At 37.8% G+C, this 18,209-nt stretch overlaps 1 protein-coding gene across 2 annotated transcripts in view; it reads right to left on the bottom strand.

Annotated features, from left to right (window-relative positions):
• The window catches only part of LOC100938099 (ankyrin repeat domain-containing protein 36A-like), a 206,073-nt gene that overhangs the window by 145,372 nt on the left and 42,492 nt on the right, over nucleotides 1-18,209 (bottom strand). For both annotated transcript variants that reach the window (XR_008522045.1, XM_054547127.1), the window contains 8 exons: nucleotides 18,053-18,113; nucleotides 17,473-17,503; nucleotides 14,633-14,702; nucleotides 5,997-6,057; nucleotides 5,416-5,446; nucleotides 2,576-2,645; nucleotides 2,105-2,165; nucleotides 1,619-1,686 (listed from right to left, as the gene is read on the bottom strand). Coding sequence is in view for 1 of the 2 variants with exons in the window: in XM_054547127.1 (XP_054403102.1) it covers nucleotides 1,619-1,686; nucleotides 2,105-2,165; nucleotides 2,576-2,645; nucleotides 5,416-5,446; nucleotides 5,997-6,057; nucleotides 14,633-14,702; nucleotides 17,473-17,503; nucleotides 18,053-18,113 (453 nt within the window). In the remaining variant the exon portion in view is untranslated. The remainder of the gene's footprint in view (nucleotides 1-1,618; nucleotides 1,687-2,104; nucleotides 2,166-2,575; nucleotides 2,646-5,415; nucleotides 5,447-5,996; nucleotides 6,058-14,632; nucleotides 14,703-17,472; nucleotides 17,504-18,052; nucleotides 18,114-18,209) is intronic.

Raw genomic sequence — 18,209 nt, forward strand, 5'->3', positions numbered from 1 at the left:
AAACAATCATGAGTGTTGATTACATTCATCACACGTATGTTCTTAAGTACAGATGTTATCAGCACAAGGTAAGTCAGACTAGCTCCAGAAATAAGTAATAATTTATTTCTTTAAGAGGGTTCCAGGTTAAAAATATATTTTTTCTCATTCAATGAATATCAATTAGAAACCTCCTTTAAAATTAACCAGAAATGGCTAGGCGTGGGGGCTCACACCTGTAATCCCAGCACTTTGGGAGGCCGAGGCGGGCAGATCACAAGGTCAGGAGATCGAGACCATCCTGGCTAACACAGTGAAACCCCGTCTCTACTAAAAATACATAAAAAATTAGCCGGGCGTGATGGCGGGCGCCTATAGTCCCAGCTACTCGCGAGACTGAGGCAGGAGAATGGCGTGAACCCGGGAGGTGGAGCTTGTAGTGAGCTGAGATCACCCACTGCCCTCCAGCCTGGGTGACAGAGCAAGACTCTGTCTCAAAAAAAAATTACCCAGAAATTTTAATTTTTATTCATTTATGTATTAATTAATTTTATTAATTTTTATTTTTTATTATTTATTTATTTTCTCTCATTATCAAATAAAGGCTAAAACAGCTGCCAAGACTATGTAAAAGTGAAATAAATTAGTTAAGCAACTTAGGAGTATACCAAATATTACTTTAAAAAACTTTTAACAAGAGTCAAAAATTAATGATTCATTCAAAATCTGATATAGCCTAAAACAGATTTTACTTTGCATTATCTATGAACATAGCATTCACTAGATAAAATATAAGACATCACTTTACTGAAATTTTAAAAAGTGAGGATTAAATTTTCTTTCCATTTAGAATTTTTTAATTAATAAATAGATGCATATATTTTCAGTGTTTGTGTGATGATTTGATCCATCTATATAATCTAATGAGGGTAACAGAGATACATATTACCTTAAATATGTATGTTTTATTTAAACTAGAAATATTCAAGTTATTCTCTCCTTGCTATTTTTAAATGTAAAACAGAATGTTAAATATAGTCACCCATAAATTTTCTTCCAATCCTTTATTAAAATCACCCATAAGTCACTCAGAAGAATCTGAGCATTTTTTTTAATTACTTGGCTTTCTTTTCTTAATCTATATTTAAAATAATTCTATAATATGATATGGAGACATTCTACTGTCATTTAAATACACCATTTCTGAGGTGTTTTATACTAATCTTTGTCACCTTGACACTCTTATTCAACTCTGTATTCTTACTACTTTCCCCTCCTCACCTTTGTATTTGTGGAGCTGTTCTTCCAGGTTGCTTTCTACTTCTTTCCTTCCCTAATGGCAAACCTAAGAATCATTTACTCCCACGACCTTTTAGGAATCCTAGTCTCATGCATATATTTCTCCTGCGGTTACACTTCTTTTCTATTATTACCTTGAGAACTTCCATTCCTTTATAGGATCCTTGTCATCATTATAAAGACAGGGAGATGGCAAGTGAATAAAGCATGGGAAAAATACTTTCCAAATAAAACAATTTACCATTGTAAAACTAGAGATCATTAACAGATAAGAGTGAGTTGGTGAACAGGACTGGACTCTGATTATTCTATGTTGGCTTTTAACCACATCTTCATTTACCTTATCAACATTTTGGTCTTCAAACAAGGTTCCATTTTCTGTTTTTTCAATGCCACATGCAGCATCTACTACAGTAAAAACAAAGTCAAGAGTAGATGAAATGCATGTAATTAAGAATCCATAAATAAGAACCGGGTGTGGGGGCTCACAACTTTAATCCCAGCACTTTGGGGGGCTGATGCAGGCAGATCATATGAGGTCAGGTGTTCAAGACCAGCCTGGCCAACATGGTGAAACTCCATCTCTACCAAAAATACAAAAATAGCCAGGTGTGGTGGTGCACACCTGTAATCCCAGCTACACGGGAGGCTGAGGCAGGAGAATCACTTGAACCAAGGGGGTGGAAGTTGCAGTGAGCAAAGATCATGTCACTGCACTCCAGCCTGCGCAACAGTGAGTAATACTCTATCTACAAAAAATAAGAAAGAAAAAGAAAAAAAAAAAGAGTCAGTAGATAATAAAATAGTCAGGTTTCAAATAGCTTACAATTTTCTGCAGATTGTTGAGAAATCGTTCTTCTGTTCATAAAGTATGGTTCTGAAGGATTCTAGAAGAAAGACACAATAGGTTTAAGAATAACATGCAAGTTAAAATAATGATAATTGCCACCATTACTATATGCTCTAACACAAAAAGGATAGACTTTGAAGTCACTCATATGTAGATTCACATCTGAAGTCTGCCATTTACTTGTCTACATATTCACATGGCATGATGATTATGATTGGCGATACACATATTCTCAAAATGTTACTCCTTTCAACCCCAGCTGATTATTATACAAATAAAAAAAATTGAAATTAACCCCTCCCATCTCTTTAAAATGGTTATCTCTAATAAAAGTTTTAATACTAACATAAAACAATGATAGGTAGACAACTGCTAAGTTTTAGAAGAAAATAATATCAAAAATGAGATTCACAGTGAGAAAATTAATTTCACAAGAGAGTACTCTACCTCAGATTCCAAATCAAATGCATGATCCTCTGTCACAGGCTGTGCAACAGTACCCGGTCTGTAGAGACTCCTACAGAGCAAAAAGATACAACAAAAATGAGCACGTTCATTTCTTAAAAGAAACTAAAAACCGTCAGTCTATACATGCATGCCCCCTCCAAAAAAAATGGTAAAACAAAGTCTGAGGAAACTCAGTTCTCTGCATATTAAATAATATTTCTTGGTATAATTTAGATATGGCTTCTGTTTTAGAAAACATTTCAGTTACCTATTTCTGCCTCCACCTCTCCCAACCTATGAAATATCCAATGCAGACTCACCCTTAAACCCGTAACAAATAGTGACAGCCTTTATAACAGCAGGGCCAGACAATAATTTATCCTTATAAATTATCTACCTTAAAGGCTAAACTGAAAATCCAGTTGATATCTGACACAACTTTTGTTACTGAACTGGAGTAAACCTGATAACCTAAAACAAGGTAGAAAAGGCACTGTCTCTTCTCCATTATCTATTCCTGATTCAAAGACTAATCTCTGTCACTGGAAAATGGGAGTCTTGGATCTTCAGCATGTAAGCTACTTAAAGAGGGCCCACTGATTCTCTTCACCCTAGAACACTACAGGGAGCCCCCTGAAACACTGCAAATGTTTGAAAGCTGAGTGTACAAGTCAAAGTACAAATGTATATGTTGTTATGTTGTTATTGGGAATATTCTTCACAGAAGATTAAAACATTAAAAATTTTAAAATCCAATTATTGTCATTATATACATCCTGCCTCATTCAGATCCACAAAAACCAGCAAGCTTAAGAACCTTCATAGACACTGAGATACTCAAGAGAGAGACTGCTGGAAAAGTCTCCCTCCTAAGTACTTATAGCTCCATTTCATTCATCACTATCTAATTATCTTCCTTCCTATGGGCTCCCACTTCTGCATCCCTCTTCTGCAGGGATCTGTGGCAATCTCCAATCTACATCTTCAGCCTAGGAAAGCCCAGAGTCCTCAAAAGATGGGCTAACATAATTGAGAGTAGGAGCTCTCTATACCTCTGCTTCTGGAAAGTAAGTTAGTCTCAGTCATCCACCCCAAGCATACGCATGTTACCAACTACCCAAATGAAGCTTCATTGCTGGTTTGTCAGCCAATCCTACATTTCCCCTACCCTACATGTACATGAGAGAATTGAGAAAAGAGTCAGAAAAAAAGAGACATCCACCCTGGGTCACAGATCTATGTACTTAAGCAATCTCCAGCTCCCTAGTTCTTGAGGGATTCTAAGCCCTCTGTAAGCTGGGATGGAAGAAGATGATACCACATTCCTATCTGCTCCGGAGACTCTTTCCAGTGGCTCAAATTCTTTTAACATTTTTCAATAAAACCTTGAAGTTTGTCAGTTCCTCCAGTTAAACGAACAAAAAGGCAGCAACCTCTTCAGAACCTCTTGAATGCCATATTCTAATATGCCTTTCTTGATAGCTCCCAACATCCTGTGTTTTCAATTTCCTTATCTTTATCAAACTTGTAATGAAGCCAAAAATTCAGATTTTTTCCTAAAACACTCATTTCTATCCAACTAAGAGTTTCTCTTCAAATTTGGCTGTCCCCTGCAAATTCCATTCCTATCCACTTTCACTGGGTTCAACAGCTCATTCCATTCTCATCCTCTTCCACTGTGTTCACTAGAGCCACTCCCTCTTTCTAAAACTAAAATCACTCAATGACAGAATGATGTAAAAGAAGACTCGGTTTTGAATTAACAAACGTGAGTGCAATTGTCATTTCTCGGATTTACTGTATCCAAATAATTTTCTCTCTTTGAGTTTCAGGTTCTCCACCTGAACAACCACTTGATCAGGATGTTAAGCAAGGATTCAAGTGCTAGAGGATATTTTGTTTAGTCTCTAGGATTTCTTAACATTCTGAAATTCTATGCACCTCTGATTTTGTCTATAGGAAAATGGGAAATATTTAGCTGCCGTTCTTGAAAACTATAGTAGAAGATCATAAGAAAAGCAGAAGAGAAGTAAAAAGAAATCAAGAAAATATTATTAAAATGTCATAGAAGGAAAATAAAAGAATCCAGAAAATAAGAAAAAGCTTCAGCAAACTAGGCAGGGTACTCACTTAAAGAGAAAACCTAACTGGGTAGGCAGTAAGTAGACAAATGAATTAGAAATATCCTTTTAATATATGCTAAATATACTTAACATAACATGGACTATATTTAGACATTCGCCAAGCACAGTAAGATAATATTTTTCTGGCATTGGCTTGGTCTTGCTTATGAAAAACATAGGGTCCTGTGGCCACAGATAACTGATAACTGCCTTTAAAACTTTGATGGTTAAAACAAAAAGTAATATGGTTACCACTGCCATTTCCAAAATATTTGGACAAACTTTTGGAGTAGCCAGACTTCTAAGGAACACTCTAAAGAGAGGCAATGCATAACAAAATGTGACTTTCTGAATTAATCTGGTTTAAATCAGTACCATGATCCCATTGCTGCATAGATCTCTATCCATTTATGCTTAGGGGCAAAAGAAGTGATTTGAGAGCCAGGCATGATGATGGTCCAATCTTGGGTTGGCTACCTGTTCACTGTGGAATCATGAGCCAATATTTCAACCTCTTTAAAGCAGAGTTGCCTAATTAGTAAAAACGCAATAATAGGACAAATAGTTTCTCAGCTGTGTGAAGATGACATGACATGATAAATGTTAAGCTTGTAATATGGTGTCTAGCACAGAGTAGAACACTACACAGATACTAGTTTCTCTTCTCTCTATTCACTTCATTAAACATATCAATTTAAAAAATCTGTAAAATCATACCTGACAAAACACTCTTTAATAGGAGGACGCACTGTCAAACAAAAAGTAAAATGCATTTTAAATCAATGATAGAAAACTATAGGATATTAAAAACATAAAAGAGCACAGTGGCTTGTTCCTACAATCTTAGCTACTCAGAAGGCTGAGGCAGAAGTATTACTTGAGAAGTCCAGGAGTTTGAGACCAGCCTGGACAACACGGCAAGACTCTATCCTTATCCAGAAGGCCTGGCACGGTGGCTCACACCTGTAATCAATCAGTTGGGAGGCCTAGGTGGGTTGATCACTTGAAGTCAAGAGTTTGAGATCAGCCTGGACAACATCGTGAAACTCCATATCTACTAAAAATACAAAAATTAGCCAGATGTGGTGCTGCGCACCTGTAATCCCAGCTACTTGGGAGGCTGAGGCAGGAGAATCACTTGAACCCAGGAGGTGGAAGTTGCAGTGAGCCAAGATTGTGCCACTGCACCACACCCTGGGCTGCAGACTAGTAAGACTGGATCTCACAAAAAAAAAAAAAAAAGACAAATAAATGAAGGGTAAGTAAATAATACAATAGGCAGACTTCAAATAGCTTACCATCTGCTGTAGATTGTACAGAAATAATCCTTCTCTTTCGGATGTATGGTTTTGAAATAATCTAGAAGAAAAACACAATAGGTTTAAGAATAACATGGAGCAATTTAAATAATGATAACAGCCACCATTACTACATGATCTAACAGAAAAAAAATATAGACGTTGAAGTCACTCACATCTAGATTCAAACCTCAAGTCTGCCATTTACTTATCTACGTATTCACATGGGATGATGATTATGATTGCTGATACACATTTATTCTCAAAATGTTACTCCTTTCAACCCCAGTTGATTATTATACAAATACTATGATATCCATTAGTTTCTTTTATTAACCACAATGAACTGGGACAAAAATTTACTCATATGTAATTTAGAGTATTACTGAACAAAACTAATAATAAAAAGTCAATTAATCACTTTATTTTTCAAAATATTTATGCATGATGTATATATATATTTGTGTGAATTACTTTCTGTGGGAAAAAATGTGAGAATGTAGTTTTTAGTAGTACTATATTTAAATGGGCTAGCATCGGAAACAGTATAAGTTGCTTCTATTCTGTGTGTCAAAAGCTAAAAACAAATTATTGTATAACTTCAGCTCCTTCCAAAGAAGACAGAACAAAGCAACCATCCACCTTATGGAGCAATGATTCATGAATGAAGGCCACACATAGCTACTAAATAGAAAGCTGTAACTAAGTATCCTGACAACAGAAACAGAGGTGAAATGAGAGAATAGACACTAAAGACATGCGGTCTGCAAGGAAAAAGTTAGACTGAGGTAAATCATTTTTAAACAAAGGGGAAGGAGGGAGAAATAAACAAAAAGAGAGACATGACCAGTCAATCAAAAATGAGCTGAAAAGAAAAGCTTGCGTTCATAATATATGCCTAATAATACTGGTTAGCATTTACTCGACAATTTGTTTTGTGTAAATACTTATGTAATAAAGATTTTAATTTATTTACTATAAAATAACACATCCCAAGAGTTAACCATGATCATTCACCTGAAAGCTGAAACATTCTTACTACAGACAGAGAGAGAGACAGAGACAGAGAGAGAGAGAGAGAGAGAAAAAAACAATAAAATTCCAGCAACTTAACACCGGGAGAAAGAATTTTTATTCAGAATTCGAAAGAGTAATGTATGTCCTGAAAAATATGTATTTAGTAGAACATGGTTGGGGCTTTAAAAATTTAAGAAAATTTGGAGGGGAGGAGCCAAGATGGCCGAATAGGAACAGCTCCGGTCTACAGCTCCCAGCGCGAGCGACGCAGAAGACGGGTGATTTCTGCATTTCCATCTGAGGTACCGTGTTCATCTCACTAGGGAGTGCCAGACAGTGGGCGCAGGTCAGTGGGAGAGTGCACCGTGTGCCAGCCGAAGCAGGGGCGAGGCATTGCCTCACTCGGGAAGCGCAAGGGGTCAGGGAGTTCCCTTTCCAGGGGTGACAGACGGCACCTGGAAAATCGGGCCACTCCCACCCGAATACTGTGCTTTTCCGACGGGCTTAGGAAACGGTGCCCCAGGAGAATATAGCCCGCACCTGGCTCAGAAGGTCCTACGCCCACGGAGTCTCGCTGATTGCTAGCACAGCAGTCTGAGATCAAACCGCAAGTCGGTAGCGAGGCTGGGGGAGGGGCGCCCGCCATTGCCCAGGCTTGCTTAGGTAAACAAAGCAGCCTGGAAGCTTGAACTGGGTGGAGCCCACCACAGCTCAAGGAGGCCTGCCTGCCTCTGTAGGCTCCACCTCTGGGGGCAGGGCACAGACAAACAAAAAGACAGCAGTAACCTCTGCAGACGTAAATGTCCCTGTCTGACAGCTTTGAGGAGAGCAGTGGTTCTCCCAGCACGCAGCTGGAGAACTGAGAACGGGCTGACTGCCTCCTCAAGTGGGTCCCTGACCCCTGACCCCCGAGCAGCCTAACTGGGAGGCACCCCCCAGCAGGGGCAGACTGACACCTCACACAGCCGGCCAGGTACTCCAACAGACCTGCAGCTGAGGGTCCTGTCTGTTAGAAGGAAAACTAACAGAAAGGACATCCACACCAAAAACCCATCTGTACATCACCATCATCAAAGACCAAAAGTAGATAAAACCACAAAATGGGGAAAAAACAGAGCAGAAAAACTAGAAACTCTAAAAAGCAGAGTACCTCTCCTCCTCCAAAGGAACGCAGTTCCTCACCAGCAACGGAACAAAGCTGGACGGAGAATGACTTTGACGAGCTGAGAGAAGAAGGCTTCAGACGACCAAATTACTCTGAGCTACGGGAGGATATTCAAACCAAAGGCAAAGAAGTTGAAAACTTTGAAAAAAATTAGAAGAATGTATAACTAGAATAACCAATACAGAGAAGTGCTTAAAGGAGCTGATGGAGCTGAAAACCAAGGCTCGAGAACTACGTGAAGAATGCAGAAGCCTCAGGAGCCGATGCGATCAAATGGAAGAAAGGGTTTCAGCCCTGGAAGATGAAATGAATGAAATGAAGTGAGAAGGGAAGTTTAGAGAAAAAAGAATAAAAAGAAACGAGCAAAGCCTCCAAGAAATGTGGGACTATGTGAAAAGACCAAATCTACGTCTGATTGGTCTACCTGAAAGTGAAGGGGAGAATGGAAACAAGTTGGAAAACACTCTGCAGGATATTATCCAGGAGAACTTCCCCAATCTAGCAAGGCAGGCCAACATTCAGATTCAGGAAATACAGAGAAGGCCACAAAGACACTCCTCGAGAAGAGCAACTCCAAGACACATAATTGTCAGATTCACCAAAGTTGAAATGAAGGAAAAAATGTTAAGGGCAGCCAGAGAGAAAGGTTGGGTTACCATCAAAGGGAAGCCCATCAGACTAACAGCGGATCTCTCGGCAGAAACCTTACAAGCCAGAAGAGAGTGGGGGCCAATATTCAACATTCTTAAAGAAAAGAATTTTCAACCCAGAATTTCATATCCTGCCAAACTAAGCTTCATAAGTGAAGGAGAAATAAAATACTTTACAGACAAGCAAATGCTGGGGGATTTTGTCACCACCAGGACTGCCCTAAAAGAGCTCCTGAAGGAAGCGCTAAACATGGAAAGGCACAACCGGTACCAGCCACTGCAAAATCATACCGAAATGTAAAGACCATCGAGACTAGGAAGAGACTGCATCAACTAACAAGCAAAATAACCAGCTAACATCATAATGACAGGATCAGATTCACACATAACAATATTAACTTTAAATGTAAATGGACTAAATGCTCCAATTAAAAGACACAGACTGGCAAATTGGATAAAGACTCAAGACCCATCAGTGTGCTGTATTCAGGAAACCCATCTCACATGCAGAGACACACATAGGCTCAGAATAAAAGGATGGAGGAAGATCTACCAAGCAAATGGAAAACAAAAAAAGGCAGGGGTTGCAATCCTAGTCTCTGATAAAACAGACTTTAAACCAACAAAGATCAAAAGAGACAAAGAAGGCCATTACATAATAGTAAAGGGATTAATTCAACAAGAAGAGCTAACTATCCTAAATACATATGCACCCAATACAGGAGCACCCAGATTCATAAAGCAAGTCCTGAGTGACCTACAAAGAGACTTAGACTCCCACACATTAATAATGGGAGACTTTAACACCCCACTGTCAACATTAGACAGATCAACGAGACAGAAAGTCAACAAGGATACCCAGGAATTGAACTCAGCTCTGCACCAAGCGGACCTAATAGACATCTACAGAACTCTCTACCCCAAATCAACAGAATATACATTTTTTTCAGCACCACGCCACACCTATTCCAAAATTGACCATATACTTGGAAGTAAAGCTCTCCTCAATAAATGTAAAAGAACAGAAATTATAACAAACTATCTCTCACATCACAGTGCAATCAAGCTAGAACTCAGGATTAAGAATCTCACTCAAAACCGCTCAACTACGTGGAAACTGAACAACCTGCTCCTGAATGACTACTGGGTACATAACGAAATGAAGGCAGAAATAAAGATGTTCTTTGAAACCAATGAGAACAAAGACACAACATATCAGAATCTCTGTGATGCATTCAAAGCAGTGTGTAGAGGGAAATTTATAGCACTAAATGCCCACAAGAGAAAGCAGGAAAGATCCAAAATTGACACCCTAACATCACAATTAAAAGAACTAGAAAAGCAAGAGCAAACACATTCAAAAGCTAGCAGAAGGCAAGAAATAACTAAAATCAGAGCAGAACTGAAGGAAATAGAGACACAAAAAACCCTTCAAAAAATAAATGAATCCAGGAGCTGGTTTTTTGAAAGGATCAACAAAATTGATAGACCACTAGCAAGATTAATAAAGAAAAAAAGAGAGAAGAATCAAATAGATGCAATAAAAAATGATAAAGGGGATATCACCACCGATCCCACAGAAATACAAACTACCATCAGAGAATATTACAAACACCTCTATGCAAATAAACTAGAAAATCTAGAAGAAATGGATAAATTCCTGGACACATACACCCTCCCAAGACTAAACCAGGAAGAAGTTGAATCTCTGACTAGACCAATAACAGGAGCTGAAATTGTGGCAATAATCAATAGCTTACCAACCAAAAAAAGTCCAGGACCAGATGGGTTCACAGCCGAATTCTACCAGAGGTACAAGGAGGAGCTGGTACCATTCCTTCTGAAACTATTCCAATCAATAGAAAAAGAGGGAATCCTCCCTAACTCATTTTATGAGGCCAGCATCATCCTGATACCAAAGCCAGGCAGAGACACAACAAAAAAAGAGAATTTTAGACCAATAACCTTGATGAACATTGATGCAAAAATCCTCAATAAAATACTGGCAAACAGAATCCAGCAGCACATCAAAAAGCTTATCCACCATGATCAAGTGGGCTTCATCCCTGGGATGCAAGGCTGGTTCAATATATGCAAATCAATAAATTTAATCCAGCATATAAACAGAACCAAAGATAAAAACCACATGATTATCTCAATAGATGCAGAAAAGGCCTTTGACAAAATTCAACAACCCTTCATGCTAAAAACTCTCAATAAATTAGGTATTGATGGGACGTATCTCAAAATAATAAGAGCTATTTATGACAAACCCACAGCCAATATCATACTGAATGGGCAAAAACTGGAAGCATTCCCTTTGAAAACTGGCACAAGACAGGGATGTCCTCTCTCACCACTCCTATTCAACGTAGTGTTGGAAGTTCTGGCCAGGGCAATTAGGCAAGAGAAGGAAATCAAGGGTATTCAATTAGGAAAAGAGGAAGTCAAATTGTCCCTGTTTGCAGATGACATGATAGTATATCTAGAAAACCCCATTGTCTCAGCCCAAAATCTCCTTAAGCTGATAAGCAACTTCAGCAAAGTCTCAGGATACAAAATCAATGTACAAAAATTACAAGCATTCTTATACATCAATAACAGACAAACAGAGAGCCAAATCATGAGTGAACTCCCATTCACAATTGCTTCAAAGAGAATAAAATACCTAGGAATCCAACTTACAAGGGATGTGAAGGACCTCTTCAAAGAGAACTACCAACCACTGCTCAAGGAAATAAAAGAGGACACAAACAAATGGAAGAACATTCCATGCTCATGGGTAAGAAGAATCAATATCATGAAAATGGCCATCCTTCCCAAGGTAATTTACAGATTCAATGCCATCCCCATCAAGTTACCAATGACTTTTTTCACAGAATTGGAAAAAACTACTTTAAAGTTCATATGGAACCAAAAAAGAGCCCGCATCGCCAAGTCAATCCTAAGCCAAAAGAACAAAGCTGGAGGCATCAAACTACCTGACTTCAAACTATACTACAAGGCTACAGTAACCAAGACAGCATGGTAGTGGTACCAAAACAGAGATATAGATCAATGGAACAGAACAGAGCCGTCAGAAATAATGCCACATATCTACAACTATCTGATCTTTGACAAACCTGACAAAAACAAGAAATGGGGAAAGGATTCCCTATTTAATAAACGGTGCTGGGAAAACTGGCTAGCCATATGCAGAAAGCTGAAACTGGATCCCTTCCTTACACCTTATACAAAAATCAATTCAAGATGGATTAAAGACTTAAATGTTAGACCTAAAACCATAAAAACCCTAGAAGAAAACTTAGGCATTACCATTCAGCACATAGGCATGGGCAAGGACTTCATGTCTAAAACACCAAAAGCAATGGCAACAAAAGCCAGAATTGACAAATGGGATCTAATTAAACTAAAGAGCTTCTGCACAGCAAAGGAAACTACCATCAGAGTGAACAGGCAACCTACAAAATGGGAGAAAATTTTTGCAACCTACTCATCTGACAAAGGGCTAATATCCAGAATCTACAATGAACTCCAACAAATTTACAAGAAAAAAACAACCCCATCAAAAAGTGGGCGAAAGACATGAACAGACACTTCTCAAAAGAAGACATTTATGCAGCCAAAAAACACATGAAAAAATGCTCACCATCACTGGCCATCAGAGAAATGCAAATCAAAACCACAATGAGATACCATCTCACACCAGTTAGAATGGCAATCATTAAAAAGTCAGGAAACAACAGGTGCTGGAGAGGATGTGGAGAAATAGGAACACTTTTACACTGTTGGTGGGACTGTAAACTAGTTCAACCCTTGTGGAAGTCAGTGTGGCGATTCCTCAGGGATCTAGAACTAGAAATTCCATTTCACCCAGCCATCCCATTACTGGGTATATACCCAAAGGACTATAAATCATGCTGCTATAAAGACACATGCACACGTATGTTTATTGCAGCATTATTCACAATGACAAAGACTTGGAACCAACCCAAATGTCCAACAGTGATAGACTGGATTAAGAAAATGTGGCACATATACACCATGGAATACTATGCAGCCATAAAAAATGATGAGTTCATGTCCTTTGTAGGGACATGGATGAAATTGGAAATTCTCATTCTCAGTAAACTATCACAAGAACAAAAAACCAAACACCGCATATTCTCACTCATGGGTGGGAATTGAACAATGAGAACACATGCACACAGGAAGGGGAACATCACACTTCGGGGACTGTTGTGGGGTGGGGGGAGGGGGGAGGGATAGCATTGGGAGATATACCTAATGCTAGATGCACAGTTGGTGGGTGCAGCGCATTGCGCACATGTACCATAGAGCCTACAGTATAATAATAATAATAATAATAATAATAAAAAGAAAAAAAATTTAAGAAAATTTAATCTAAAATCCTAATCCAAGCTTCCAGTTGGAAGATATTAGAAAACACGCTGTATCTACCTTTCCTATTTCCTTTCCATCTTTTCTAAACTTTATTTTCTTCTATATGACATATTTTCTCAACATAACTCACCTCAACTTATACATTCTCAACATTAGAAGAAAGATAAATTCAAAACATTCAAGACATTTAATAGATTTAATTATTAGATATCTTAGGCATATTATGTTACCTGTAACTTTCCATTGTAAAAAAAGCCTATTTGCCTGTCTGTTGATTCACATTAAACACTAATAAAATGTTTCTTACATGCAACACATTATTCTGGGTACTCCAGGATACATACAAATAGGTTTTCTAGCTTGCAGTGGCTCATAGTAATGCAGGAGTTTTACAATTATTTTTCAATAACTTAACACAAAAGCCTCTGATATTTAAAATTTAGAATGTGATACAAAGACCCTGAGTAGGCATTTTTTTTAATTACACTGCACACACCTTGTGAAATTAACATCTGACCTTAGGAAAATGAAGAGTCTCTGCTTATCAAACAGGTTGTTATTTTAAACAAAACGCATATTCTTCAATTGGATAAAGAGTTTAAAGTGTACTCTTAATAAAAAGGACCTGGAAAACACAGTGTAAACCCTCTCTAATACAGATTTGACAACAGAATTTAAATTTCTAATCTTCAACAACTTTTTAAAATTAGAGATAAGCTCTTGCTATATTGCCAAGCTTGGTCTTAAACTCCTGGGCTCAAGAAATTCTCCTGGCTTGATCTCTTGAATAGGTGGGACTACAGGCACATGATACCAAGGCTAGTTAAATTTCCACAATTTCTAACACAATTTTAGCCTAATTATAGAACCAAGAATAAAAATAAAGAAATAGCACTCTGCAAAAATACTGTATGATGTTAAAATAGGTGTACAAGAAATAAAAAGAAACTATATGCTATGTGTAACAGGGTGATTCCATGATTCCCATAATAAGTCATCTGATATAACAAAGATTCATTTAAACACAGGTATTATTAGTCATACTCATATGATATATAACTCAAAGTAAAAACACTTACTCAAATAAGCCTAGACCAAAACTTGCATCTCCTCTATTGTGGGAAAGCATTCCCAAACAACACTTTTCTGTCACTGTGCATTTTCCAGCAATTTTTTTTTCAGGTCACACCTCTCAAAGTATTTATCAACTATTTCTTATTTGCCAAAGTAAAAAAAATTAAAATTAACCCCTCCCATCTCTTTAAAATGGTTATCTCTAATAAAAGTTTTAATACTAACATAAAACAATCATAGGTAGACAACTGCTAAGTTTTAGAAGAAAATAATATAAAAAATGAGATTCACAGTGAGAAAATTAATTTCACAAGAGAGTACTCCACCTCAGATTCCAAATCAAACTCATCATCCTCTGTCACAGGCTGTGCAACAGTATCCGGTCTGTAGAGCCTCCTACAGAGCAAAAAGATACAACAAAAATGAACACGTTCATTTCTTAAAAGAAAATAAAAATCGTCAGTCTATACATGCATGCCCCCTCCAAAAAAAATGGTAAAACAAAGTCTGAGGAAACTCAGTTCTCTGCATATTAAATAATATTTCTTGGTATAATTAAGATATGGCTTCCGTTTTAGAAAACCTTTCAGTTACCTATTTCTGCCTCCACCTCTCCCAACCTATGAAATATCCAATGCAGGCTCACCCTTAAACCCGTAACAAATAGGGACAGGCATTATAATGGCAGGGCCAGACAATAATTTGTCCTTATAAATTATCTGCCCTTAAGGCTAAACTGAAAATCCAGTTGATATCTGACACAACTTTTGTTACTGAACTGCAGTAAACCTGATAACCTAAAACAAGGTAGAAAAGGCACTGTCTCTTCCCCATTATCTATTCCTGATTCAAAGACTAATCTCTGTCACTGGAAAATGGGAGTCTTGGATCTTCAGCATGTAAGCTACTTAAAGAGGGCCCACTGATTCTCTTCACCCTAGAACACTACAGGGAGCCCCCTGAAACACTGCAAATGTTTGAAAGCTGAGTGTACAAGTCAAAGTACAAATGTATATGTTGTTATGTTGTTATTGGGAATATTCTTCACAGAAGATTAAAACATTAAAAATTTTAAAATCCAATTATTGTCATTATATACATCCTGCCTCATTCAGATCCACAAAAACCAGCAAGCTTAAGAACCTTCATAGACACTCAGATACCCAAGAGAGAGACTGCTGGAAAAGTCTCCCTCCTAAGTACTTATAGCTCCATTTCATTCATCACTATCTAAATATCTTCCTTCCTATGGGCTCCCACTTCTGCATCCCTCTTCTGCAGGGATCCGTGGCAATCTCCAGTCTACATCTTCAGCCTAGGAAAGCCCAGAGTCCTCAAAAGATGGGCTAACATAATTGAGAGTAGGAGCTCTCTATACCTCTGCTTCTGGAAAGTAAGTTAGTCTCAGTCATCCACCCCAAGCATACGCATGTTACCAACTACCCAAATGAAGCTTCATTGCTGGTTTGCCGGCAAGTCTTACATTTGCCCTACCCTACATGTACATGAGAGAATTGAGAAAAGAGTCAGAAAAAAAGAGACATCCACCCTGGGTCACAGATCTATGTACTTAAGCAATCTCCAGCTCCCTAGTTCTTGAGGGATTCTAAGCCCTCTGTAAGCTGGGATGGAAGAAGATGATACCACATTCCTATCTGCTCCGGAGACTCTTTCCAGTGGCTCAAATTCTTTTAACATTTTTCAATAAAACCTTGAAGTTTGTCAGTTCCTCCAGTTAAACGAACAAAAAGGCAGCAACCTCTTCAGAACCTCTTGAATGCCATATTCTAATATGCCTTTCTTGATAGCTCCCAACATCCTGTGTTTTCAATTTCCTTATCTTTATCAAACTTGTAATGAAGCCAAAAATTCAGATTTTTTCCTAAAACACTCATTTCTATCCAACTAAGAGTTTCTCTTCAAATTTGGCTGTCCCCTGCAAATTCCATTCCTATCCACTTTCATTGGGTTCAACAGCTCATTCCATTCTCATCCTCTTCCACTGTGTTCACTAGAGCCACTCCCTCTTTCTAAAACTAAAATCACTCAATGACAGAATGATGTAAAAGAAGACTGGGTTTTGAATTAACAAACGTGAGTGCAATTGTCATTTCTCGGATTTACTGTATCCAAATAATTTTCTCTCTTTGAGTTTCAGGTTCTCCACCTGAACAACCACTTGATCAGGATGTTAAGCAAGGATTCAAGTACTAGAGGATATTTTGTTTAGTCTCTAGGATTTCTTAACATTCTGAAATTCTATGCACCTCTGATTTTGTCTATAGGAAAATGGGAAATATTTAGCTGCTGTTCTTGAAAACTATAGTAGAAGATCATAAGAAAAGCAGAAGAGAAGTAAAAAGAAATCAAGAAAATATTATTAAAATGTCGTAGAAGGAAAATAAAAGAATCCAGAAAATAAGAAAAAGCTTCAGCAAACTAGGCAGGGTACTCACTTAAAGAGAAAACCTAACTGGGTAGGCAGTAAGTAGACAAATGAATTAGAAATATCCTTTTAATATATGCTAAATATACTTAACATAACATGGACTATATTTAGACATTCGCCAAGCACAGTAAGATAATATTTTTCTGGCATTGGCTTGGTCTTGCTTATGAAAAACTTAGGGTCCTGTGGCCACAGATAACTGATAACTGCCTTTAAAACTTTGATGGTTAAAACAAAAAGTAATATGGTTACCACTGCCATTTCCAAAATATTTGGACAAACTTTTGGAGTAGCCAGACTTCTAAGGAACACTCTAAAGAGAGGCAATGCATAACAAAATGTGACTTTCTGAATTAATCTGGTTTAAATCAGTACCATGATCCCATTGCTGCATAGATCTCTATCCATTTATGCTTAGGGGCAAAAGAAGTGATTTGAGAGCCAGGCAGGATGATGGTCCAATCTTGGGTTGGCTACCTGTTCACTGTGGAATCATGAGCCAATATTTCAACCTCTTTAAAGCAGAGTTGCCTAATTAGTAAAAACGCAACAATAGGACAAATAGTTTCTCAGCTGTGTGAAGATGACATGACATGATAAATGTTAAGCTTGTAATATGGTGTCTAGCACAGAGTAGAACACTAAACAGATACTAGTTTCTCTTCTCTCTATTCACTTCATTAAACATATCAATTTAAAAAATCTGTAAAATCATACCTGACAAAACACTCTTTAATAGGAGGACGCACTGTTAAACAAAAAGTAAAATGCATTTTAAATCAATGATAGAAAACTATAGGATATTAAAAACATAAAAGAGCACAGTGGCTTGTTCCTACAATCTTAGCTACTCAGGAGGATGAGGCAGAAGTATTACTTGAGAAGTCCAGGAGTTTGAGACCAGCCTGGACAACACGGCAAGATTCTATCCTTATCCAGAAGGCCTGGCACGGTGGCTCACACCTGTAATCAATCAGTTGGGAGGCCTAAGTGGGTTGATCGCTTGAAATCAAGAGTTTGAGATCAGCCTGGACAACATCGTGAAACTCCATATCTACTAAAAATACAAAAATTAGCCAGATGTGGTGCTGCACACCTGTAATCCCAGCTACTTGGGAGGCTGAGGCAGGAGAATCACTTGAACCCAGGAGGTGGAAGTTGCAGTGAGCCAAGATTGTGCCACTGCACCACACCCTGGGCTGCAGACTAGTAAGACTGGATCTCACAAAAAAAAAAAAAAAGACAAATAAATGAAGAATAAGTAAATAATACAATAGGCAGGCTTCAAATAGCTTACCATCTGCTGTAGATTCTACAGAAATAATCCTTCTCTTTCGGATGTATGGTTTTGAAATAATCTAGAAGAAAAACACAATAGGTTTAAGAATAACATGGAGCAATTTAAATAATGATAATAGCCACCATTACTACATGATCTAACAGAAAAAAAATAT

Source organism: Pongo abelii, chromosome 12 (genome assembly GCF_028885655.2).
Source record: "Pongo abelii isolate AG06213 chromosome 12, NHGRI_mPonAbe1-v2.0_pri, whole genome shotgun sequence".
NCBI classification, from domain to species: Eukaryota; Metazoa; Chordata; class Mammalia; order Primates; family Hominidae; genus Pongo; species Pongo abelii.